The 20,402-nt window shown below is 57.4% G+C and overlaps 1 protein-coding gene across 7 annotated transcripts in view; it reads right to left on the bottom strand.

Moving 5' to 3' along the window:
• The window catches only part of CACNA1B (calcium voltage-gated channel subunit alpha1 B), a 173,409-nt gene extending 153,087 nt beyond the window's left edge, over positions 1-20,322 (bottom strand). For 5 of the 7 annotated variants that reach the window (XM_032479050.1, XM_032479051.1, XM_032479048.1 and 2 more), the window contains exons 1-3: positions 19,913-20,196; positions 18,849-18,954; positions 15,250-15,389 (exon numbers count right to left, since the gene is read on the bottom strand). In XM_032479050.1, coding sequence (XP_032334941.1) covers positions 15,250-15,389; positions 18,849-18,954; positions 19,913-20,196 — 530 coding nt within the window. Of the gene's footprint in view, positions 1-15,249; positions 15,390-18,848; positions 18,955-19,912 lie in introns of all 7 variants that reach the window. The other 2 variants (XM_032479054.1, XM_032479047.1) reach the window with 2 other exon arrangements.
• Positions 20,323-20,402: the final 80 nt, after the last annotated feature.

Here is a 20,402-nt window from a genome sequence, read left to right as displayed (position 1 = left end):
ACTGCCCGAAGCACAGGACGGCACAGCCACGTGTGAGCACCCTCCCCAATCCCTCCCATAAACTGGGCTACAGGATGGGCGGGGGGCCACACAGAGTGCACAGCAAGGACTCCAGGCCCCAAGCTCCTTTGGGCACAGGGGGTGACCACTGTAGGGCTGTGAGAAGACGTCCCCCCAGGTGGACGTCGCATCCTTAGGCCGGCTGAAGTGCTCTGTCCAGTTTGAAAGAGGTCTTTCGGCCAAGTGCAGCAAAGCTCTGACCACTGAGGTCACCGTGACCCAGGATGCCCACTCCCAGCAGCCGTGGAAACCCCAGCAGGAAGTGCCTCCAGGTCACTGCCATCAGACTCTTCATTGTAGAGTAAATTTTACTCCTTGTGCGTCTCTTGAGAGTCAGGGTCGCAGTGGTTAGGAGCCTGGACTTTGGCTCAGCTGAGCTGCAATCCCCACTGGCTCCTGCAGGACAGATTTCTGAGCCTCTCTCAGTTTCTAGTCTGTAGAGCGGGGTGTTCCCCTCTTCCCTGCTTGTGAGGTCAAGCAGGGAGCCTGGACTCCTCCCCAGCACACAAGTGGTGAGGCGGAAGGCCCCGGTCCCTTCACAGGGCAGGATCGGAGGCCCAGCTAGAACAGGTTTAAGTAAGATGTAGTGTCTCCAGAAAACAAGTGGAAACATCCAGCTTTCAATCAAAACTCATTCATCAAAAAAAAAACAGGCAGATCTCAAACTGAACGAAAAAGATAATCAACAGATGCCAACACAGAGACGACAGAGACGTTGGAATTACCTGACAAAGGTTCTGCAGCAGCTATGATAAAAGCGCTTCCACAAACAACTGCAAACATGTTTGAAACCACTGAGAAAAACAGAAAGCACCACCAAAGACATAAAGATGGATCAAGTGAAAGCTCACACCTGAAAGACACAGCCCCCAGCGTGCAAAGCCGGGGGGACGGGCCCCACTGCAGAGCTGGCTCCGTGGGCTGAGTCGCAGCGAAGCAGAAACTGCCCCGCGGGAAGGGCAGGGGGAGGCAAGGCTTCACGGTGGAGGAGGGGTGGGGGTGGGCGGAGGGCGCCTCCAGGACTCACGGGACTACAAAACACACCGGAATCCCAGGGAAGGAGAAGGCAGTGGGGCGGAAAAGCACCCAAAATATAACGGCTGAAAACCTCCCAAATCTGGCAAGAGACTTAAACCCACAGAGTCAAGAAGCTGAGCGAATCCCAAACAGAATAAACTCAAAAATATCCACTAGAGATGTTACAGTCAAACTTCTGAAAACCAAAGACAAAGGAAAAATCTTGATTGTGAAAATTAGAAATTTGGAAAATGAAAAAAATTTTTTAGGTATGGTAACGTCATTGTACTTCCACAGGAAGTCCACAGTGTCCTTATTCTTGGAATATTAGGGGCAAAGCTTCATAATACCTACAACTTTTATATGGCCCAGCAAAACATGTAACACAGGAAGAAAAAAGACGACAAAATTAAAATTTATTGAATTTAGGTGGAGCATGTGCATCGTTCATTGTACTCCCCAACTACCCTCTGAAAACTTCCATAACAAAAGTGGAGGTATATATAAAAGTTGAGAGTAGCCAGAGAAACACAACACCTTACCTTAAGGGAAGACCATTCAAAGGACAGTGAATTGCTCATCATAAGCCACGTGTATCAGAGGGAAGGGGCACAACATTTTTAAATGCGGAAAGAAAAGAAGGGTCAACCTAGACATCCATACCCAGCAGAAAGATCTTTCGGGGATGAAGGAGAAACTAGGACATTCCCAAACAAAGAAACACTATGAGACTTTGTTACCAATAGACCTACCCTTAAAGAATGACTAAAATAAGTTCTCTAAATATAAAGAATATGACGGGAAAATAGGAATCACTGACCATAAGGCAGGAAGAAAAATGGAAAGAATAATAATATGAGTAAATACAATACAATTTCCTTAATTGTGTTTTCTAAATGGTGTTTGTGGTTGACACAAAAATTACAGCATACTCTGATAAAGTTCGAAACACATGCAGAGGAGCTATTTAAGATAATGACATTATAAGTTGGGGAGGGCAAAGGGACATGAGTTTGATAAGATTTCTAAACTTCACTCAGACTGGTAAAATGACACCAATAGACTGGAGTAAGTTATGCGCACACTGCAATATCTAGCACAACCACTAAAAACCCTACACAAGAGAAACACTTAAAAATACTACAGATAAATCAAAACGGAGCTCTAAAATGTGTCCAAGTAACCCAGAGGCAGGCAGGAAAAAGAAATCAGAGAAGTGAAAAAACAGAGAACTCACATAGAAACAAAAAATAAAATAGTGGACTTAAGCCCTAACAGAGCAATAATTCTATCATGTCAATTCTATTATGTGGAAATGGTCTAAATAAGCCAAATAAAGGACAGACTTGGCATAAGTGGATTAACAAACATGACCCAACTATAGGCTGTCTATAAGAAGCTCACTTCTAACATGATGATACAGGCAAGTTGAAAGTAAAATTTTTTTAAAAAGATATATTGTGGTGGATTAATCAAAGAAAAGGTGGAGGGACTGTTGTAACATCGATAAAGCAGACTTTAGAGCGAATGAAACTACCAGAGACAGAGGGACATACGAAAATAAAATCTACCAAGAAGACACAGGACTCCTAAATGTGCTCAGGCTCACCTCAGATACACTGCGGGTCCGGTTCCAGACCCCGTGGTTCCAGCCACGGCTTTATCGTGGTAAAGTCAGTTGTGCAAGTTTGTTTGGTTCCAGTGCGTGTAAAAGTATGTTTACACTATACTAAAGTTTATGACGTGTGCAACAGCATTATGTCTAAAAAATGTACATGCCTTAATTATCAAATATTTTATTGCTAAAAAATGCTAACCATTGTCTGAGCCTTCGACGAGCTGTAATCTCTTGGGAAGTTTTGAAATATTGCAAGAATTAACAAAATGTGACATAGAGACACAAAGTGAGCCGACGCTGTTGGAAAAATCATGCCAATAGACTCAATCAGTACAGGGTTGCTGCAAGACTTTGGTTTGGAAAAAGTGCATTATCTGCGATAAAGTGAAGCTCAATAAATGAGGTGTGCCTGTATGTACTCAACAACAGAGCCACAAAACATGTGAAGCAAAAACTAATAAAACTGAAAGGAAAAACAGACAAATGCACAATTATAAATGGAGACCTCAGCGGCCCTTGACAACTGACAGAGCAACCAGACAGAAAAACAGCGAGGGTACAGAAGAGTATCGCACCTTCAACAAACAGGATCTACCCACATCTACAGAACACGCCACACAACAGCAGTAGCAGTGTACACGTTCTTGCCAGGCGCCCATGAAACATAAAGACAGACCATCTCTTAAGCCTAAAATAAACCTTAAGGAATTTAAAATACTCAAAAGTACAGAGTATGTTCTTTGGCCGCATGAAATCCACTAGAAATCAACAACAGAAAGATACTGGAAAATCTCCAAACATTTGGAAACAAAACAACACATTTCCAAACAATCCATAGGTCAAAGAAGAGCCTGAAGGAAAATTTAAGAACACATGGAACTGAATTAAACCGAAAACACAACATGTTAAAATGTGTGAGACACAGCCAAAGCGTGCTGAGAGGCAGATTTAATATGCTACGTGCACACACCAGAAAAGAGGGATGTGATCTAAGTATAATCACTATTCTAAGCTCTCACCACAAGAACAGAGGAAAAGAAGAGCAAAACAAACCCAAAGCAAGCAGCGTGCAGGAGATAATAAAACAAGGGCAGAAAGAAGTAAAAGGAGGGGGAAAAAAGAAAGAAAGAAAATCAGTGAAACTAAGAGCTGGTTTTTTGAAAGATCAATAAATTCGACAAACTTCTAGCAAGACTAACCCTCCCCCTAAAAGAGGAGGAGGTTGCGAGAGAAGAAGTAAACACAGGAAGCGAGACAAGGGCCACCACCACAGGCCCTGCAGACGCCAAGAGGGCGGCGAGAGACTGCCATGGACAGCCCCACACACAGCTCGGCGACTCAGACGACGTCCTCAGACACACAAGAAAACCCACAAACTACCACAACTCGCCTAACAGGAGATATATAATCTGAATACCCCTATAGCTGTTAAGGAAATTGAATCCATAAGCTTGAAACTCCCAAAAAAGAAGTCTCCAGGCCCAACTGGATTCACTGCAGAATTCTACCAAACACTTAAAAAAGAATTCACAGCATTTTTACACAATGGTTCCCAGGAAACAGAATGAGGAAGGGAGCCCTTCCAAATCCATTCTATGAAGCTTGTACTACCCTGATAGCAAAACCATGCAAAGATAGTATCAAAAACCAAAAACTACATACCAATAGCCCCCATACATACAGATGCAAAAGCACTCGGCAAAATGTTAGCAAATACAATTCAGCAGTACATAGAAAGGAGTGATACACCATGACCACGTTTGATCCAGGAATGTCAGTCTGGTTCAATACCCAAAAACCAATCATTGTAATCCACCATATTAACAGGCCAAGGAAGAAAAGGTCACGGGGTCACATCAGTGCAGAAGAGCTTTTGATGACATCTGACACTGACACGAAGAAATCTGACTCATGTCAAAAACTCTCAGAAAAACAAGAATAGAGGGAACTGCCTCAACTTCATGAAGAGCATCAATAAGACCTACACAGACACTGCACTTAATGGGGAGGGTCCGAATGTTTCCCTCCTGAGATGGGAACAAGGCAAAGATGTCCACCCTCACCATTCCCATTCAGGTTAGTACCAGAGGTCCTGGTCAGGGTAACGAGGCAGAAATGGAATTCAGAAAAGGCACACAGATCGGAAAGAAAGAAAGAAAGCTGTCCCTGTTTGCAAACGACACACTTGTCTACCTAGACACTTCCAAAGACTCTTAAAAAAAAACAAAAACAAAACAAAACAAAAAAACTCCTGGAGCTAACAAGTGCATTCCGCAAGGCTGCAGAATTAAAGATCAACATACAAAAACATACTGTTTTCTATACACTAGAAATGGAGACGTGGACACTGAAGTTTAAAATACAATACTATTTGTATCCATGAAAAATAAAAGTAAAGCTTAGATACAAACCTAACAGAACATGCACAGGACTTGAACCCTGAAATAAGGTCTGCATAAATGGAGAGACATACCATGTTCATTGACTGGAAGGATCAACATAGTAAAGATCAATTCTCTGGAAATTAACATACAGGTTTTATACAATTCCTATCAAGATTTTGTGTATATATTGACAAGTTAATTCCAAAACTTATATGGAAGCAAATAAACAAAAATATTTTTAAAGAAAGTTTGTGTTTTTTTTAAAAAAGGGTGAAGTGGGAGGAATGAATCTGCCCAGTTTCAAGACTTACGTCGTTACAGTGATCAAGACCACAAGAAACCCTGGAGGGGCGGACACAGAGATCCATGACAGCAGAGACCCACACAAACATGCCCAGCTGATTTCTGACAGGGCACAAAATAATTCAACAGAGGAAACACGGCCTTTTAAATAGCTGGTGCTGAAGCAACTAGACACCTGCGTGCAGAAAGAAAACAAACCAAAATCCCTCCGCCTAAACCTCACTCCTATTACAAAAGTTAAGTTCAAATGGATCACAGACTTGCGTGCAAAATGTAGAATAATAAAACCTTCAGGAAAAAAGCAGGAGAAACTCTTCATGACCTAGGGCTGGCAAAGCGTTCTTAGACTTAAAACCACGAGCCCTGCACATAAAAGAAAACTACGGATGAATTGTACTTCATTAAGATTTAAAACTTTTGCTCTGCAAAACGTCCCTGTTACAAGGAGGAAAAACAAGCTACAGACTGGGAGATAATCGAAAAATACCAAACAACCCAGTTAGAACCTGAGCAGAATATGTGAGCTGACATTTCAACACAACAGACACAGACGGCAAGTGAGCACACAAGCTGTCCAGCATCACAGGCCACTAGGGGAATGTAAACCAAAACCGCCGTGCTGCATCACTCCATGCCCATCAGAACAGCGAAAATGAAAAACAGGGACGCCACCAGACAGCGGCGAGCATGCAGAGAAACTGGACTGTTCATTCTTTGCTGGTGGGAATGTAGAAACGTGTAAAATGGTACAGCCACTCTGGGTAACAGTTTGGTAGTTTCTTTAGAAACCAAACATGCGACTGCAATATGGCTCAGTAATTGCACCTCTGGGCGTTCATCCCAGAGGAGTGGAAACTTATGTTCACACAAAACCTGTGCAGGACGTGCAGCGCAGCCTTGTGGGTGGTGTTCAGACACCGGGAACAACACACGTCCTTCAACAGGTGACTGGTGGAGGAGACCACAGGCAGGGAAGAGCGCAGCCAGGGACACGTGCAGCAGTCGGACTCCACCACCCTCAGAGGGCTACCCTGCGTGCACAAAGCCGGCCCCCAAAGGGATGACTCCATTTATACAGTGTTCTTGAGGTGACAACGTTATGGACACGAGCCTGGATTGTGGCTGCCAGGGATTAAGGAGCGGTGAGGTCGCAGGGCTGTGGGACCAGCTGCGAAAGGGCAACAGGCAGGGTCCCGGCGGGGGTGGTCTGTGCCTGGGCTGCTGATGCCGACATCCCGGCTGTGAAATTGCGCTGCGGTTTTACAGGACGTTACACTCAGCACTCTCTCTCATACTGCGAGTCTACAATTAGCGCGGAATAAAATATTTAACTTTTTGTGAGGGGATGTTACTAACAGCAGCTAGCTGGGGACGCCTGTAGGGTGAGCACATGAGGAGAGCGGCCAGCACGCGGGGAGCTTCACAGAAGAGTCGGCTTCTATTTGTCACCCCCCTTTTCACGTCTCAGGAGCTCCCGCTGCCCACCTGCCTCCTCCCACGGCCCTGGGCTCACACTGCCTGTGTGCCCAGGCCGTGGACCCGGAGAAGCATGAGTATGTGACCACCTTGGAGGAAAGCCCCTCACGGAGACCAAATCCAACCCCCAGGAGCAGGGGCAGGGCCAGAGGGCAGCTGGGGGTGGCCAGGCGTCTCCCGAGCAGGTGCCTCTCGGTGTCCCACATCAGCCTGGTGTTTCGGGGCTGGTGGGTCTCAGATGGCGTCCCAGGGGAGACGCTGTGCCCAGCACTGATTAGCTCTCACTTCCTGCTCATCTCGGAGGCCATCCCCACCCTCCACATGGCTTTCTCAGAACCAGGGCCTGAGGCAGCAGATGTGGGGGAGGCGGGGGGGGGGGTGCCCTGCCGGAGGCTCCCTCAGGGATTCCCTCCCTTGGACAGGAGGCTGCACCACGCCCAGGGCCTCCCCTGCCTCCTGCAGGCTCAGCAGTGCCCTACCCCAGGCTGGTCCGGGCTGGAGAGGGTCTTGGGGTGGGCGGGGGCCCAGGCCATCCTCAGTGCTTGACGATCAGGAGGAGTGAGAGAGGACCATAGTCAGACAAAGGGCGAGTGGAGAGGGAAGGATGCTGGATTCTGCAGACATTTAACCTGAGCCCACAACATGCCAGACACGGCAGACCGGATGCCCGGACCAGCCATATGGCACCCTGCACCCACAGGCGCCAAGGCCGGATCCTTACTCTCCAGTGGGATTTCAGCCCCACAGGACCTGCCCTACACTGGGCATCAGCGCACTGTGGAGAGGGCCAGAGAGAGGCTAGTCCAGAGGAGCCTGGAGTCTGACCAGCCGTCTGCCATGGACTCAGCGGTGTCTCCCCAAATTCCTCTGTGGAAGTGCTAACCCCCCAATGGAACTGTATTTGGAGATGGGGTTCTTGGAAGGTAAGTGGTTAAACAAGAACATATGGGTGGGCTCTAATGTCACAGGACTGGTATCCTGTAAGAACAGGAAGAGACACCAGAGACCTGTGTCTGCACAGCAGAGCAGCCACGTGAAGACCCAGGGAGAAGGCGGAAGAGAGTCCACCTAAATCAACCTTGTCGGCACCTTGACCTTGGACGTCCAGCCTCCAGACTGGGAGACTGTAAACATCGGCTGTTTCAGTCCCTGACCCCGGCCGTGGCGCTCTGACGGACGCAGTTCTCCAGGGGAAAGTCTGTCAGCAGAGGGACGGGGAAGCCGTGAAGCAGCCAGGAGGGAAGCCTCTAGGGGCGGGAAACAGGCAGAGAGGCCAGCCAGGTGGAGAAGAGGATGTGAGCTGAGAAGACAAACCCACGTCCAGCAGGGACTGGAGAGCCCAGCACCCCTCTGGCCGGACAGACAAGGGCTTGGGCTCCTGTTCTCCGGGGAGAGGGTGACACTGCCGGGAGTGATGGGGGCTCCCAGAATGCCGCCCCAGGGATGGGGCTGAGACCTGGAGAAAGGAGGCGCATAGTGGGGCAGCAGCAGGACGGCTGGCTGGTGAGGACAGGACACCCCAGGCAGCTGTTACAGGTGGCCTGCAGGGAATCTGTCTGACAAGCAGCTGGGATGGAAAACGGCCCAGGAGTGAAGCAGTGGGCAAGGGCGGGGCTCAGGGTGGAGAAGAGCCCAGGAGCCGGGGAGGTGGGGAGCACCAGTGGGGAGGTGGATGAGCGGCAGGGAACACTGTCCCTCCAGCCTGCATCTGCTCTCCCAGCTGCTTCTCCAGGCTAGGGACTGGCTTTGGCTCCAGGCCTAGTAACACAAGAAGACATTAGCAACCATTCTCACCTCAGTGTGAATTTGCAGCTCATGGCTCACCAGTGTGATGTGGGGACAGGGAAGCAGCCAGAGCTGGGCAGGAAGGGAAAATCCAAGGCCCAGCCGAGCCCAACTCCACCCAACAGCTGCAGGTGTATCCACCACCCACCGTGAAGGCTCCCGCCCTCAGCCAGCAAGAACCTGACCTCCTTTGACCTCTGCAGGTCCACCAGGCACAGAGGCACAGATAGCAGGCCAGGCTTGGGATCCAGTGGGCACTGGGCTGCAGCAGCCCCAGGGCCAGAGCACCGAGGACCAGAACCCCCGGGACAGCTCAGCTGAGCTCTAGGTCTGAGGCCGGGCAGGCCCGGACTCCCTCTCCTGCCCAGGATCGCCAGGCCCTCGGCGCTGGGCGGGTGGGGGCTCTCCCTCAGCCACGTCCCTCCACACGTGGAGTGGGGTCCACAGGCAGGACCCCCCTGCCCCCAGCCAGGAAAGTGCAAAGAACCCTAAACCAGAGAAAGCAGCGGGTGGGGAGCAGGAGAGCAGAGACACAGAGAGCAAGCAGGGGACTAGGCTGGTCCTCACTAAACACCCAGCCGGAATCTGCCCTGCCCACCGGCTCATGAGTTACATAGTCTAGCACGGGGCTCAGCCTGTCCCCAAGGACTGAGCAGCCCAGTGGGAGGCTACTGTGAGGAGGGAGACACTGGGGGCTGGGCACCCTGGGAGTAGAGTTCTCAACCACACCGCCGCACAGCAGAGCTTGCAGAGCCCTGTGGCCAGACCCGCTCAGAATCATCAGCGATGCCTCACGGACGCTGCTCAGAGGGACCCCAACCTCAGACCCCCAGCAGTGGGGGTCCCGACAGCCTCCCTCTGCTGCCCCAGCAGCCATCTGTCAGGGCTCACTCCCTCCCCCGTCCCAGCCATTTCTAGCCTCCGTTGGGGATGCAAAGAAAGCCCAGCAACCCCCAACCTGACCGGGCACCGGAGGGCCAGCCTGCAGAATCACAGCCACAGGACGGGGAGAGCCCACGTGGAGCTGGCTCTGGGATGGCCACGACGTTGCTCCAGAGCCCACGCTGGCACACGCGCCGTGCTCAGCCCATGTGCAAGCCCAGTGTCGCTGGTCACGCACATACGGTGTCTCCTGTTACTTCAAACGAGGTCACCCTACAGTCGGTTGTGTAGTCACTGGCCACCCATGGTAAGGCAGAGTTCCTGGTTTCCATGTGGACGGTGTCACTGGTCACCTTGGTCCACACCTGCTGGACCCCTCCTGCCCCGGGGCGGCGCCCTCCCCGGAGCTCTTGGGAGCTTTCTGTCACTGGTGTCCACCAGGCCTCCCGGGAACCCGGAATTGGGAAGCAGGCCTGTGTGCACGCCCTAGGGCAGGCTGCCCTCCCCAGGCAGCTCGCAGCCCACAAGCCCTCTTCTTCCCACAGGAGGCCCAGTCCAGGGAGGGAGGACCCTGAGCTCTAATTACACGTCCTGGAAAGAAATCCCAGTTTAATTTGGAGTGAAATGAGCGGCTGTGGTTGGAAATGTCCCCTTGGGGAGCCACCTGCCTGAGCCAGGACACATCTCTCCACGGTCCCTGAGGAACCTCCAGGCTGGGGCCAGGACGGGGCAGGGACACTGGGGGCCTCTGCGCCCCAGATACTCTGGGGCTCTCTGCCAGCAGGAAGAGGTCCCTGAGGTCTGAGGGAACCCTCCCCAGCCCCAAGTCCCAGGTGGAATCAACCCGTCAGGACCAAGGTGGGCTGGGGGCTCCTGAGGGACTTGGGGGGGGTGGCGACAGGATTTGGGACACACGTGGGTGGTTACAGATGGGGTAGACACCTGTGTGCCACATGCGGGGTGCCAGTGGGCTTCCTGTGGACAATCAACCAGGCCAGCACTTCCTCCAGGCCACCTGGGCCAAGCCCCCACGGCCACCACCCGGGTCACTGTTCCCCGTGGTCAGCTCTCCAGCCGGTGCGGCCCCTGACTCACCGCAGGCCGCAGCCTCCCCGCACCTCCACCCTCAGCCCTGCCCAGGATCGGGAGGCCCACTGTCCTCCTGCCTGCTCCTCTGCACAAGGTGTTCCTTCAAGACCGTCCCTGACCCCAGAGGAACCATCCTCCCTGGCCCTCTGCTCCTCACTGCCCTCACTGTTCCGTCTCCCCAGGGAGGCGGCCGCCGCGTCCACTGCTGTGTCCCCAGCAACCAGAGCACTTGACCAATGCAAAGGAGAGGATGGACGGCCAGCCAGCTGGTCAAGGGGTGGAGGAGGGAAGGTGAACAGAGGAGACAGAGGGAAGGCGAGAGGCGGGGATGTGGGTGGAGGGGTCCCTCCCTTCTCCCTCCTCCCACCCTTCCGTCCCTTCCCCCTCCCTCCTGTGCCCGCCCATCAGCCTCCACCCCCTCCCACCCCCCACCCCAGCTGCGGGGCTTCTGGCCTCGGTACAAGCACAGCCAGAGGCTCCTGCAGCACCTCCTCTCTCTCATCTGCCGGCCCCACGCACACTCAGCCCATCCTCCCACCGCCCACTGTCACAGAGGGACCAGCGTGGACTCTGGGGACCCTGGATCCCACCTCCCCGCCATCCACCGGGAACTCCCTCAGGCACGGTCTGCGTCGCCCGTCCGTCCTCGCCTCCTGGACCACGTGGGCCCACTTAACGAAGCCCGTCCGCCCCTCCCCTCCCTCCTGCCACCGCCCAGTTCTCTGCCCACTCCCTCCGCTCAAAACCCCCTCAAAGGTGGCGGAGCTGCCACGGGTGCTCACCACCACCCCGCCCGTTCCTGCTCTCGGCAAGAGCCCTCCACGTGCGAGTCGCCGGCCGCCACTCTCGACTGTCCATCCTCCCCCCTCTTCTGCTCTTCCTCCCAGGAACACCGTCCACGTCCACTCTGCTGCCTCCCCACCCACCTTGCTGCCAGTCCCAACGTATCAAGTCAGGGGGGCCCTGGGCTCCATCATGGGCAGCTTCTCCTCCAAACTCCCCGCTCCCCAGGGGACCCTGCCTGGTCTCAGGCTCCAAAGGCCATGGACACACCTGTGCCCTGGTATTGACACCTCCAGCCACCACCTCTCCCCAAACATCTAGGTGGCTCACCACCTCATGTCCTTCAAAGGTCACCTCACTCCTGAGCCTTCTCTGACCACCCTACGCCAGGCAGCAGCCTCCCAGCCCCCACTGTGTCCTCCTTTACCCGGATTCTGTGTGGGAAAATGAGTGCCGGTGCCCTCACTCTCACCTACCGAGTGGTCTCCGCGCACATCTAGCCCCAGGCCGTGGAGACCTGCCCTTGCCCAGCATATTTTCAGGGCCGAGGGCAAAGGAAACAGCCTGGAAGCCCCAAATATGACACTTAAGCGCTACGCCCAGTTACAAGGAGGCTCTGGGTACTAAGAGGAACAGGGCAGAGCTAGGCAGGCGTCCCAAGAACACAGCCCACAGGGCAGGGCCGGGGGTCCCGGTCACCACTGTGTCCTCAGCACCCGGCAAAGGCGCAACAACTCTGAACAAACAAGTGACCACCGAGCGAGGAATGAGTGGGGAAGCCAGAAGGGGCAGCTCGAGTGGCCAGAGGAACGCGCCCGCTGCACCCCGACCCCGCGCCCAGGCTGAGCTTCCAGGCCCAGCTGTGAGGCTAAGAGGCTGCCCTGATGTGGGCTGGGGCCCTGGTCCCGCCCAGGGCACCACCCGCCACCTACATGCCAGCCTCAGAGGCAGAAGGGACCCCGGCTGGCCTCGGGGGACAAGTCGGGCTTCACCAGGCAACAGCACCTCCCCCGCCAGTCTTCCCCTCCCACCACCGGCCTCCAGCCCTCTGAGTGCCAATTAAATAAGCCCTAATTAAAAACAACAGAGTAATGAGAAATAACACCCCCAGCTATCCATAGGGACCTCAGCTCAGCAGGGGCTAGGGTTAGGGCTCTTCCCTGGATTCCCCACCAGCCAGCACTCACCCCAAAAAACGGACCAGGGCCCCCTCCATCGTGCACCCACACACATACACGCGCGCACACGTGCACGCATACACCCATGCACACACATACAAATGCACGCACGTACACACTCACACACAGGTTCACAAGTCTGTGTGTGTCACGATCAGAAGCAACCAAGCAGCTCCCCCATGTGACTCTGGGCAGCATGTGCCCACCCCCTCAACACAGGTCACCCTCCCCAGCTGAAGGCAGGGTGCGGGAGAGGGGGCCTGGGAAACATCGGTGCCACATCCCAGCCTCCTCCTCCTGCAGACACAGAAAGAGCAGAGGCTCTGTGACCCAGACGAAAGACACGAAACAGGCAGAAAGCAGAAAGGGACAGAGGAGGAATGAGAGAGGAAAGAGAGAGAGAGAAACAGACATGGAGGGAAAGAAACAGACACAGAAAAGGCGAAGAAGAGATAAAGGGTCAGACAGGCGGAGGAGGTCAAATGTGGCGACAAAGACCAGGAGAGTGAGTCAGGGAGGCGGCAGGGAGAGTGGGCGGGGAGGGGGAGAGGCCCCCGTGAACAGTGAGGAGGTGGGAGCAGGTGGAGAAACAGGAAAAGAGACGGACTAAGGGCGGGTCTCCAAGGCTGGGTCGGGGCCGAGCCAAGGTCTCAGGACCTTGGGGCCCTCCTGCCGGAGCGCCCAGGTGAGCCCATCCTACTCGTCTGGAGCCCGGGGGCCAACTGGCCAGGGAGAGCCGCACCCTCAGGAGGTCCCCCCAGCCCTTCCGGAGGGACTGGGCCCCCTGGACCAGGAGTCAGGAGGTGCTGGCTGGAAGACCCAGGGGTCCTGCCAAGGGGTCGGTGGGGTCTCCTGCCTCCCCGCCTAGCTCCCAGCGGCCCACTCAAGCCTGAGGACAGCACCCCAGGAGGCAGGGCCCCCCCACCCGCCCAGCTCCCAGGAGGCTGACGCTTCAATAACCCATTAACCCAGCAGACGCTCCATGACCTCTCCTGGGGTCCTGCCCCGAGCCACCCTGGGGACGCCCTGAACAGTAGGACACCATTCTTGCCCTCAGGGACACATGTCTAGAGGGAGAGAGATGTAAACAGCCAGCAGGCTCCCCGACAGCTTACACTGAGCCCACTGGATCTGGGGTGGGGCACCCTGCCCCTGGGGAGCTGACTCACCGGGCCCCCACCAGCAACACCAGCAGACCTCAGAGGGCTTTCTGTAAAGGCCCCAAATTCGCCCAGCTGCGGGCAGGGAGCGCCCCTGGCCAGCGGCAGGTGTGGACGGAGCCCTGCGCTGCAGAACCATGACCCAACAGAAGACTTCCCCACTGCCTTCCCCTCTCAGCCAGTTGGAAAAAATGGAAGAAAATCAGAGAGTTGCCCAGAAAATCCATTCTATCCGATTTTAGAGGTGCCCATCCCATCAGAGCTGGTGACAGGCTGGAGCCACAGGCCCAAAGACCGAGAGGAAAGCAGGGGCAGGCGGGCCCACCGACAGCTCCGTCATCTCTCCAGGGAGTGACTCTGAGGACAGGGCCACCTCAATTCTGGTCCGGGCACCTCTGGGCAGGGCCAGGACAGGGCAGGTCCTCATTCAGGAGCCCAGAGACCACTTAGCCAAGTCTGTTTATCCTCACGAGCAGGGAGCCTGCAGAGGCTGGAGCCCCAGACCTGGGGCTTCCCCATCACCCCCTCCCTCCCCTGCCTTCAGCCAAACCGTCTCCGCACACATCCCCACCCACACCAGGCAGCACAGGACGGAGGCCCCAGTCACAACCAGGGCTTCTCCCTTGGAAGGGGCATTCTGGGCTCCCTGGTCTTGGCTCCCAGCCTCCGTGAGACCACAGGGCCCCAGGAGGAACAGCGGCAGTCCCGCAGGGTGGGGCCCCTGGGCCTTGGGCTGTGCAAACAGGTTCTGTGGGGCCAACTCCCTAGGCACTCACCTCCATCCCCCCCAAGCCGGGGCAACATCAGCTCAGCCCGGCCTCAGCCTATCAGCCACTGAAACAGGGCAGAGACCCTTTAGTACCCATCATGTAGTTTCCACCATCAGGCAGGTGCAAAGACTGAGGCCTCAAAGGCAGTGGGAGGGGGGCTCCATGATGAAGAGCAGAGCGTTCTCCCCACACCCCAAACCCGGCCCATCCCAAATCGACTTTCCGGATCTCTTGGATTGTTTGGGAATCACAAGCTGGTGATCATCAGGGTCCATCTGAGAAGGAGAGTGGGGGAAGGGTGGGACACACCAGTTAAGCACCTTCCTGGAACCAGAAACCGTGACAAGACACAGGCGCAGCCTCGTCCAAGCTCAGCCCCAGAGCCCCAGGAAGACGCGAGCCGGCGAGCCCTCCAGACAGGAAATGCAGGCGCACAAAAGTGACTCCCAGGTCATGGGTCGACAGAAGCAAGGTTGGAGCCCAGGGTTTCCAAAATAAGGCCCAGGGCCCTCACCCACCCTAGGGGCCTAGCCACAGCACAGTGGTCCCTCGGTAAGCTTTGCCCCAGGACAGAGCACGGCCAGTGGTCCTTCAGCAAAGGTTGCAGCTCAGGCACCTCCTGGGGAGAAACAGTGCCCGCCCCGCCAGCAGCCACCCTGTGAGGACCACCAGGACATCAGGGCCACGGCGTGGACACTGCTGCCCGCCCTGCCCCATGCAGAGTGCCCGCGGGCCAGCACCCACCCTGTGAGGACCACCACGAAGTCCATGACATTCCAGCCGTTGCGCAGGTAGGAGCCCTTGTGCAGCACGAAGCCCAGGGCGATGATCTTGATCCCGGCCTCGAAGCAGAAGATGCCGATGAAATAGGGCTCCGTGTCATCCTGGGGAGAAGCACAGAGCAAGGGTCACTAGCGCCCAGCACACGGCTGGCGAGGGCCCCACGTCTGCTGTGCCAGCTCCGACCCCCCGACCCAGCCATGGGGCCCACCGACTTCGGCTTGACACTTCCTTCATGGGCCTGTCTGCTCGCTGTCAAGTCCCCGCAGCAGGGAAGGTGGCCCTGTCCCCACAGCAGGTAACACCTAATCACGATGGGGCGGGGCTCCCAGCTCCAGAAGCCCTGGCAGGGTAAACTACAATGTGGGCTTTCCTGTATGCACTGGGGCGGTCCCAGTCACAACGCCCCGTGTGCGTCACATACTGTCACCGTCCCCATGCTGGAGAGAATGGAAGCACAGAGAGGCCAAGGAACCGAGCCAGAGACTCCCAGCTTGTTAGAGGCACAGAGGTGACCTGGGTCTGATTCTGGGCGCTACCCCCAGCCTGGATGGCACCCCAGCCCCTGCAGCACAGCCCAGAACCCACTCAGCCATTCAGCACACATATTCTGGTTAATCAAAGCATGTGAGTCTTGGTGGGAGCAAATACAGCTGGGCCTCAGAGAGCCTCTGAGGGTGAGGCACTAGCTGTGTGGCAAGGAAAGGAATTCCAGGCAGAGGGAACCATATGAGCAAAGGAAGGGGGTCAGGAGTGGGTCGTCTCCCGTTCCTCCAACCTGTCAATCAACAAACAGAGAACCGATGGGGGTGGGGGGAGCCTCTAGTTCTGAGCAAGGTGGGGACAAGCTGTGTGCACCAGTCACACAGATGGTGTGGTACATGACTGGGCACCACACACTTGGGGAGAATGGCAGGCAGAGCCCCGGGAGCCAGACCACAGTGACACAGGTCAGCGTGGGAAGCAGCCTGCATGGAGACCCCGGACACCTGCGCTCCAGGGCTGCTGCTCTAAGAAGTGGATGAAGGGGTGCTGGGAAGGTCCTGCCCTCGGGACTAGGGGAACCCAGGAGGACTTGCCCTTCAGAGGCTGCTCCACCAGAGAGGGGCCCTGGGACTGGCTGCCCGGGGCTGCAGGGGAGGGGAGGGCCCGGCTGGCTCCCTGTGGGTGCCACCAGTTCCCACTCAGGACTGGCAGCCTGTGCCTCCCTCCCCAAAAAGCCTGCCCTCCAGGGCTCTCCCGTCCGACCTGGGCCACCCCCGCCCAAAGCTGACCCGCAGCAGGGCAGGGCGGAATCTGCCGCCCCAGGGGCCCAGCCTGTGTCCTACTACCCTGATGCTGTCTCATGTCAGAGAGCACCCCCCGGAGGCTTCTGGTCTGGTAGAGTTGGGGGTCCCCTCTCCGCAAGAGAAGAGGCTGCGGACCACCTCGTGAGTAACAGCTGGGCCTCAGCAAGCAGATGCTTATAGAAAGCCTCTGGACGGAAAGGAGAAGAGCAGCCAGGAGATGGGGCAGGGCCCCTGCCCACATCCCTCCCCTCATAGCTCTTCCCCCAGCCCCACCCTTGACCGCCCTCAGCTAAGGGGCTGAGGGGGCCAGAGTGAGGCTGCAAGCTGGGGCTCCAGGAAAAGGCCACTTGGGAAGCCCCCAGAGACAGGGGGCTGTGGAGACCCTACCCCAAGCCGGCTACACCCCACAGCCCCCTCCCAGCAGCAGCCCCTCAGCCTCAGGCCTGAGCCCAGCCCGCTGCTGCCCCCGCCATGTTCTGGCCTTCTGTCCACTCTAAAGGCCTCCAGCCTGTGCCTGCACACAGGACAGGGATCAGTCAAGGGTTCCTCAGGCCTCCAAGCACATTCGCTCGCTTTCCCAGTGGTTCAGCCCCCAAACCGCCTCCTGCACAAAGCAAACCCTCCCTGACCTATGGAGCAGGAGCTCAGACCTGGCTGAATGCGTAGCTGGCTTACTCAAGCTCGGACAGGCCCGAGCTGACTGCTTGTACACTGGCCTCCCTGCCCCACCCCACCCCCGCCACTACCCCTTGGCCTGGTTCCCTTTGGCCCCACCCCTGCTGGACCTCCTTGGAAAAATGACCACGCCCTGTGGCCTGGCAATCGAGGCTCCCTGCCTGAAACCCCAGTTCTCTCTCACCCTCTTCCCTGGCCTGCAGAGTGGACACCTTCCACCAGCACGCAGCAGGCAAGGGGCCCATGTTACCAGCCGGAACCTGGGGCCCAAAGAAGCCAAGTGACCCAGTCTGGCTCCACACCTGGGCAAGAGTCGAGCACAGGGGCCACGCCCACTCTGCTTGGTGGTGTGTCTGTGCCGCTGCTGCTCACACTCCCTGCTCCGACCCCCACAACAGAAACCCCTCCTGGCTTCCTCATGCGCGGAGAAACGACTTTTCAGTGAAACCCCTGGTCTCCTGGCTGTCACGTCTGTGCTTTCTTGTGGTGCCCCACCCAGCTGAGAGCAGCCCCAGGGCAGCTTTACTCTGTCTCCCCTTCCCCACCCCTTGACCGGGAGTTCAGGGCCTGTGCAGAGCATTGAACAGGCTCTGTTTTTATCCCCGCTGAAGTTGGGGAAAGGAGCGGGGACAGGGTCGGCCGCTAGCCACGGTGTGGGGAAGAGGGATTGGCCTCTGGGTGCCCATGGGGCAGTGGTTTCTCCTGAGGGACCTCAGGACCTCCAGCAGCTCTCCAGCCAGGCCCCAGGCCCCTTCCAGATCCCTGCACCTGCTTTTCCTTCTCTCTGCTTTGAAGCTCAGTCTCTCAGGCCCACAGGAGCCAACACCAAGCCCAGGCAAAGGGGCCAGGGCAGCGGGGGTGGCTGGGGGCTCACTTTGGAATGGGGCCCACCTCCTTGAACACCACCCTTCCCTGTGCCCCAACTCTCCAGGGACCCTGACCTGGTGCCCTGACTCCCGCCACTCTGAACTTCAAAAGGGGACACCACCGGGGTCTGTGCAGCTCTTGGCAGGAGTCGGTGAAGACGACTCAGGATGTTTGGGAGGAAAGTCCGGGAAGGAGCGCCGCGCATGGGAAGGGGCTCCAGGCAGAGCCAGAGAAGACAAGCCAGAAGGAGAGGCTGACAGTCCCTAGACTGGGGGCTGCACCGCAGAGGCCGAAGACTGTCACAGCCCTGCAGGGAAGGGTGGGCGGCCAGCCCACCCCCATTCACAGAGCCTGACGTTCCTTACCCTGGGCCATTACGGATCCCCACCCCCACACCCCAGCTCTAGCTCCAAGTTTCCTAGATCAAGGCCTAAGGCTGTGGACAAGGAGGGTGTAAGGGTGGCTAGTGGCATTGGGCAGAGCAGCTGCTGGCTAAAATGGCCTCTCTCAGGCCACCCTTCCCCATCAGGGCTGAGCTGGCCACCCCCCACCCCGCCCCTTCAGGGAGGTATTAGCTGCCCGGGTTCTATCTTTTTCCTCCACTGAAGGAGACAGGAGCTGCCCAGACCACCCTTCCAGGCAGCTGCACTCAGTCACAGATCCTAAGGGGTCTCCGAGGCAGACAAGCTGCCGCCACCCACGCCCCGCCCTCAGGCCCGCCACCGCACTCACCAGCCGCTCAGACATGGGCGTCTTGTCTCCGTCAGGGAGGTGCTGCTCCAGAGCCAGTACGATACAGTTGGCGATGATGGTGGCCAGAATCATGTACTCGAACGGAGTGCGTGGGTTAAGGACAGGCCAGGAGGCGCCAAAGAGGAGAGGCCAGGAGGCCAAGGCCGACAGCGCGCAGTGCTGCAGCCAGGCCGAGGCCGCCTCCGGAGGGGCCGAGAATGGCCGTATCAGGAGCCCACTCCGCCCTTCCCGCCCTCATCCTAGGGGGCCGCCACGAGGGACGCCTCCGCAGTGGCGGCCGCCAGCCCCTCCGCAAGTCCGAGCGGCCGTCAGCACCGCGGACAGCGCCTCCTCCGCGGCTCCGCCCGGCTCCCGCGCCCCGAGGGAGGGGGCTGTGCGCCCCCCGCGCAAGGCTGGAGGAAGGACCTCGCGCAGGCGCACACTCCAGCCTAAAGACACGCGTAGCCACATGTACCTACACAGGCACGTGAACATACATGTACCGAGAGTGCCGAACGCACGCACGCGCAGCACCGGGTTCATGCTATGCCCGCACACACACGCAGGCACCTGCAGCCAGGCGCGCGCACGAGCTCGCGTCCACGGGATGCTCACACCTACACAGACGCCGAGTCGCCCTCGGGTGCCCTCCAGGTTAGCCGCGCGCTCTGCACCCTGACAGAAGGAACGAAGGAACAAGCCCAGGGGCAGGGGGCTCCGCCCAGCGTCCACCCCGCTCCTGCGGTTGCCACCACCACAACCACACACACACACACACACACACACACAGAGACACACACGCGCGCCGCGCGCCGAGAGGGCCCAGAGCCCCGCCCCGCCCCCTCCTCGCGAAGCCGACCCGATGCGCCTCTCCCCAAGGCGCACCCTCCTCCAGCCCCGGGAAAGATGGCCACTGGGCGCCGCACGCGACTGGCCCCCGCCCCGGCCCCCTGCCCAGGCCGCCCCTCCCAGACCCGGCGGGGCGCGGACACCGCGCCCGTTCCCCGTCCCGGCGACCTCGGGCGGCCCCCGGCCCCCGCCCGGCCCAGCCCCAGGCAGGATATGGCCACTCGGTGATGCGCTTGGCGTATTTGCGGACGACGTTGTCCTCGCTGAAGACGAAAAGCGAGCGATTGACGGTGAAGCAGTTCTGCTTGACCGGGATGGGGTTGTACAGCGCCATGGTCCGCGCGCGCTGCGCGATCGATTGCTTGTAGAGGACCCGCTGGCCCGGCTGCAGACCCCCCGGGCCCGGGCCGCCCGCCCCGCCAGCCCCGCCGCCCCGGGCCCGCTCTCCGCCGCCGGTGCCCCCATAGCGGCCGCCCAGCTCGTCCCCGAAGCGGACCATGGCTCCCGGGCGCTGCGCGCATCCCCCGGCCCGGAGGCCCCACGGGGATGGGAGGGCGCGGGGCGCGCCTGGCGCTCGGAGCGGAACAGCCGCGGAGCCGCCGGATCTACACCGGACCTCGCCCGGCCGGCCGCCGCCGCACCCGTCTCCGCCGCCCGCACCACGCCCTATAAGGGGCCAGTCATGTGGCAGCGCCCGGCCAATCC

The sequence above is a fragment of the Camelus ferus genome, chromosome 4 (genome assembly GCF_009834535.1).
Source record: "Camelus ferus isolate YT-003-E chromosome 4, BCGSAC_Cfer_1.0, whole genome shotgun sequence".
Classification (NCBI taxonomy): Eukaryota; Metazoa; Chordata; class Mammalia; order Artiodactyla; family Camelidae; genus Camelus; species Camelus ferus.
The sequence above is the reverse complement of the archived record's forward strand: the minus strand, read 5'-3'. Positions and strand labels throughout refer to the sequence as shown.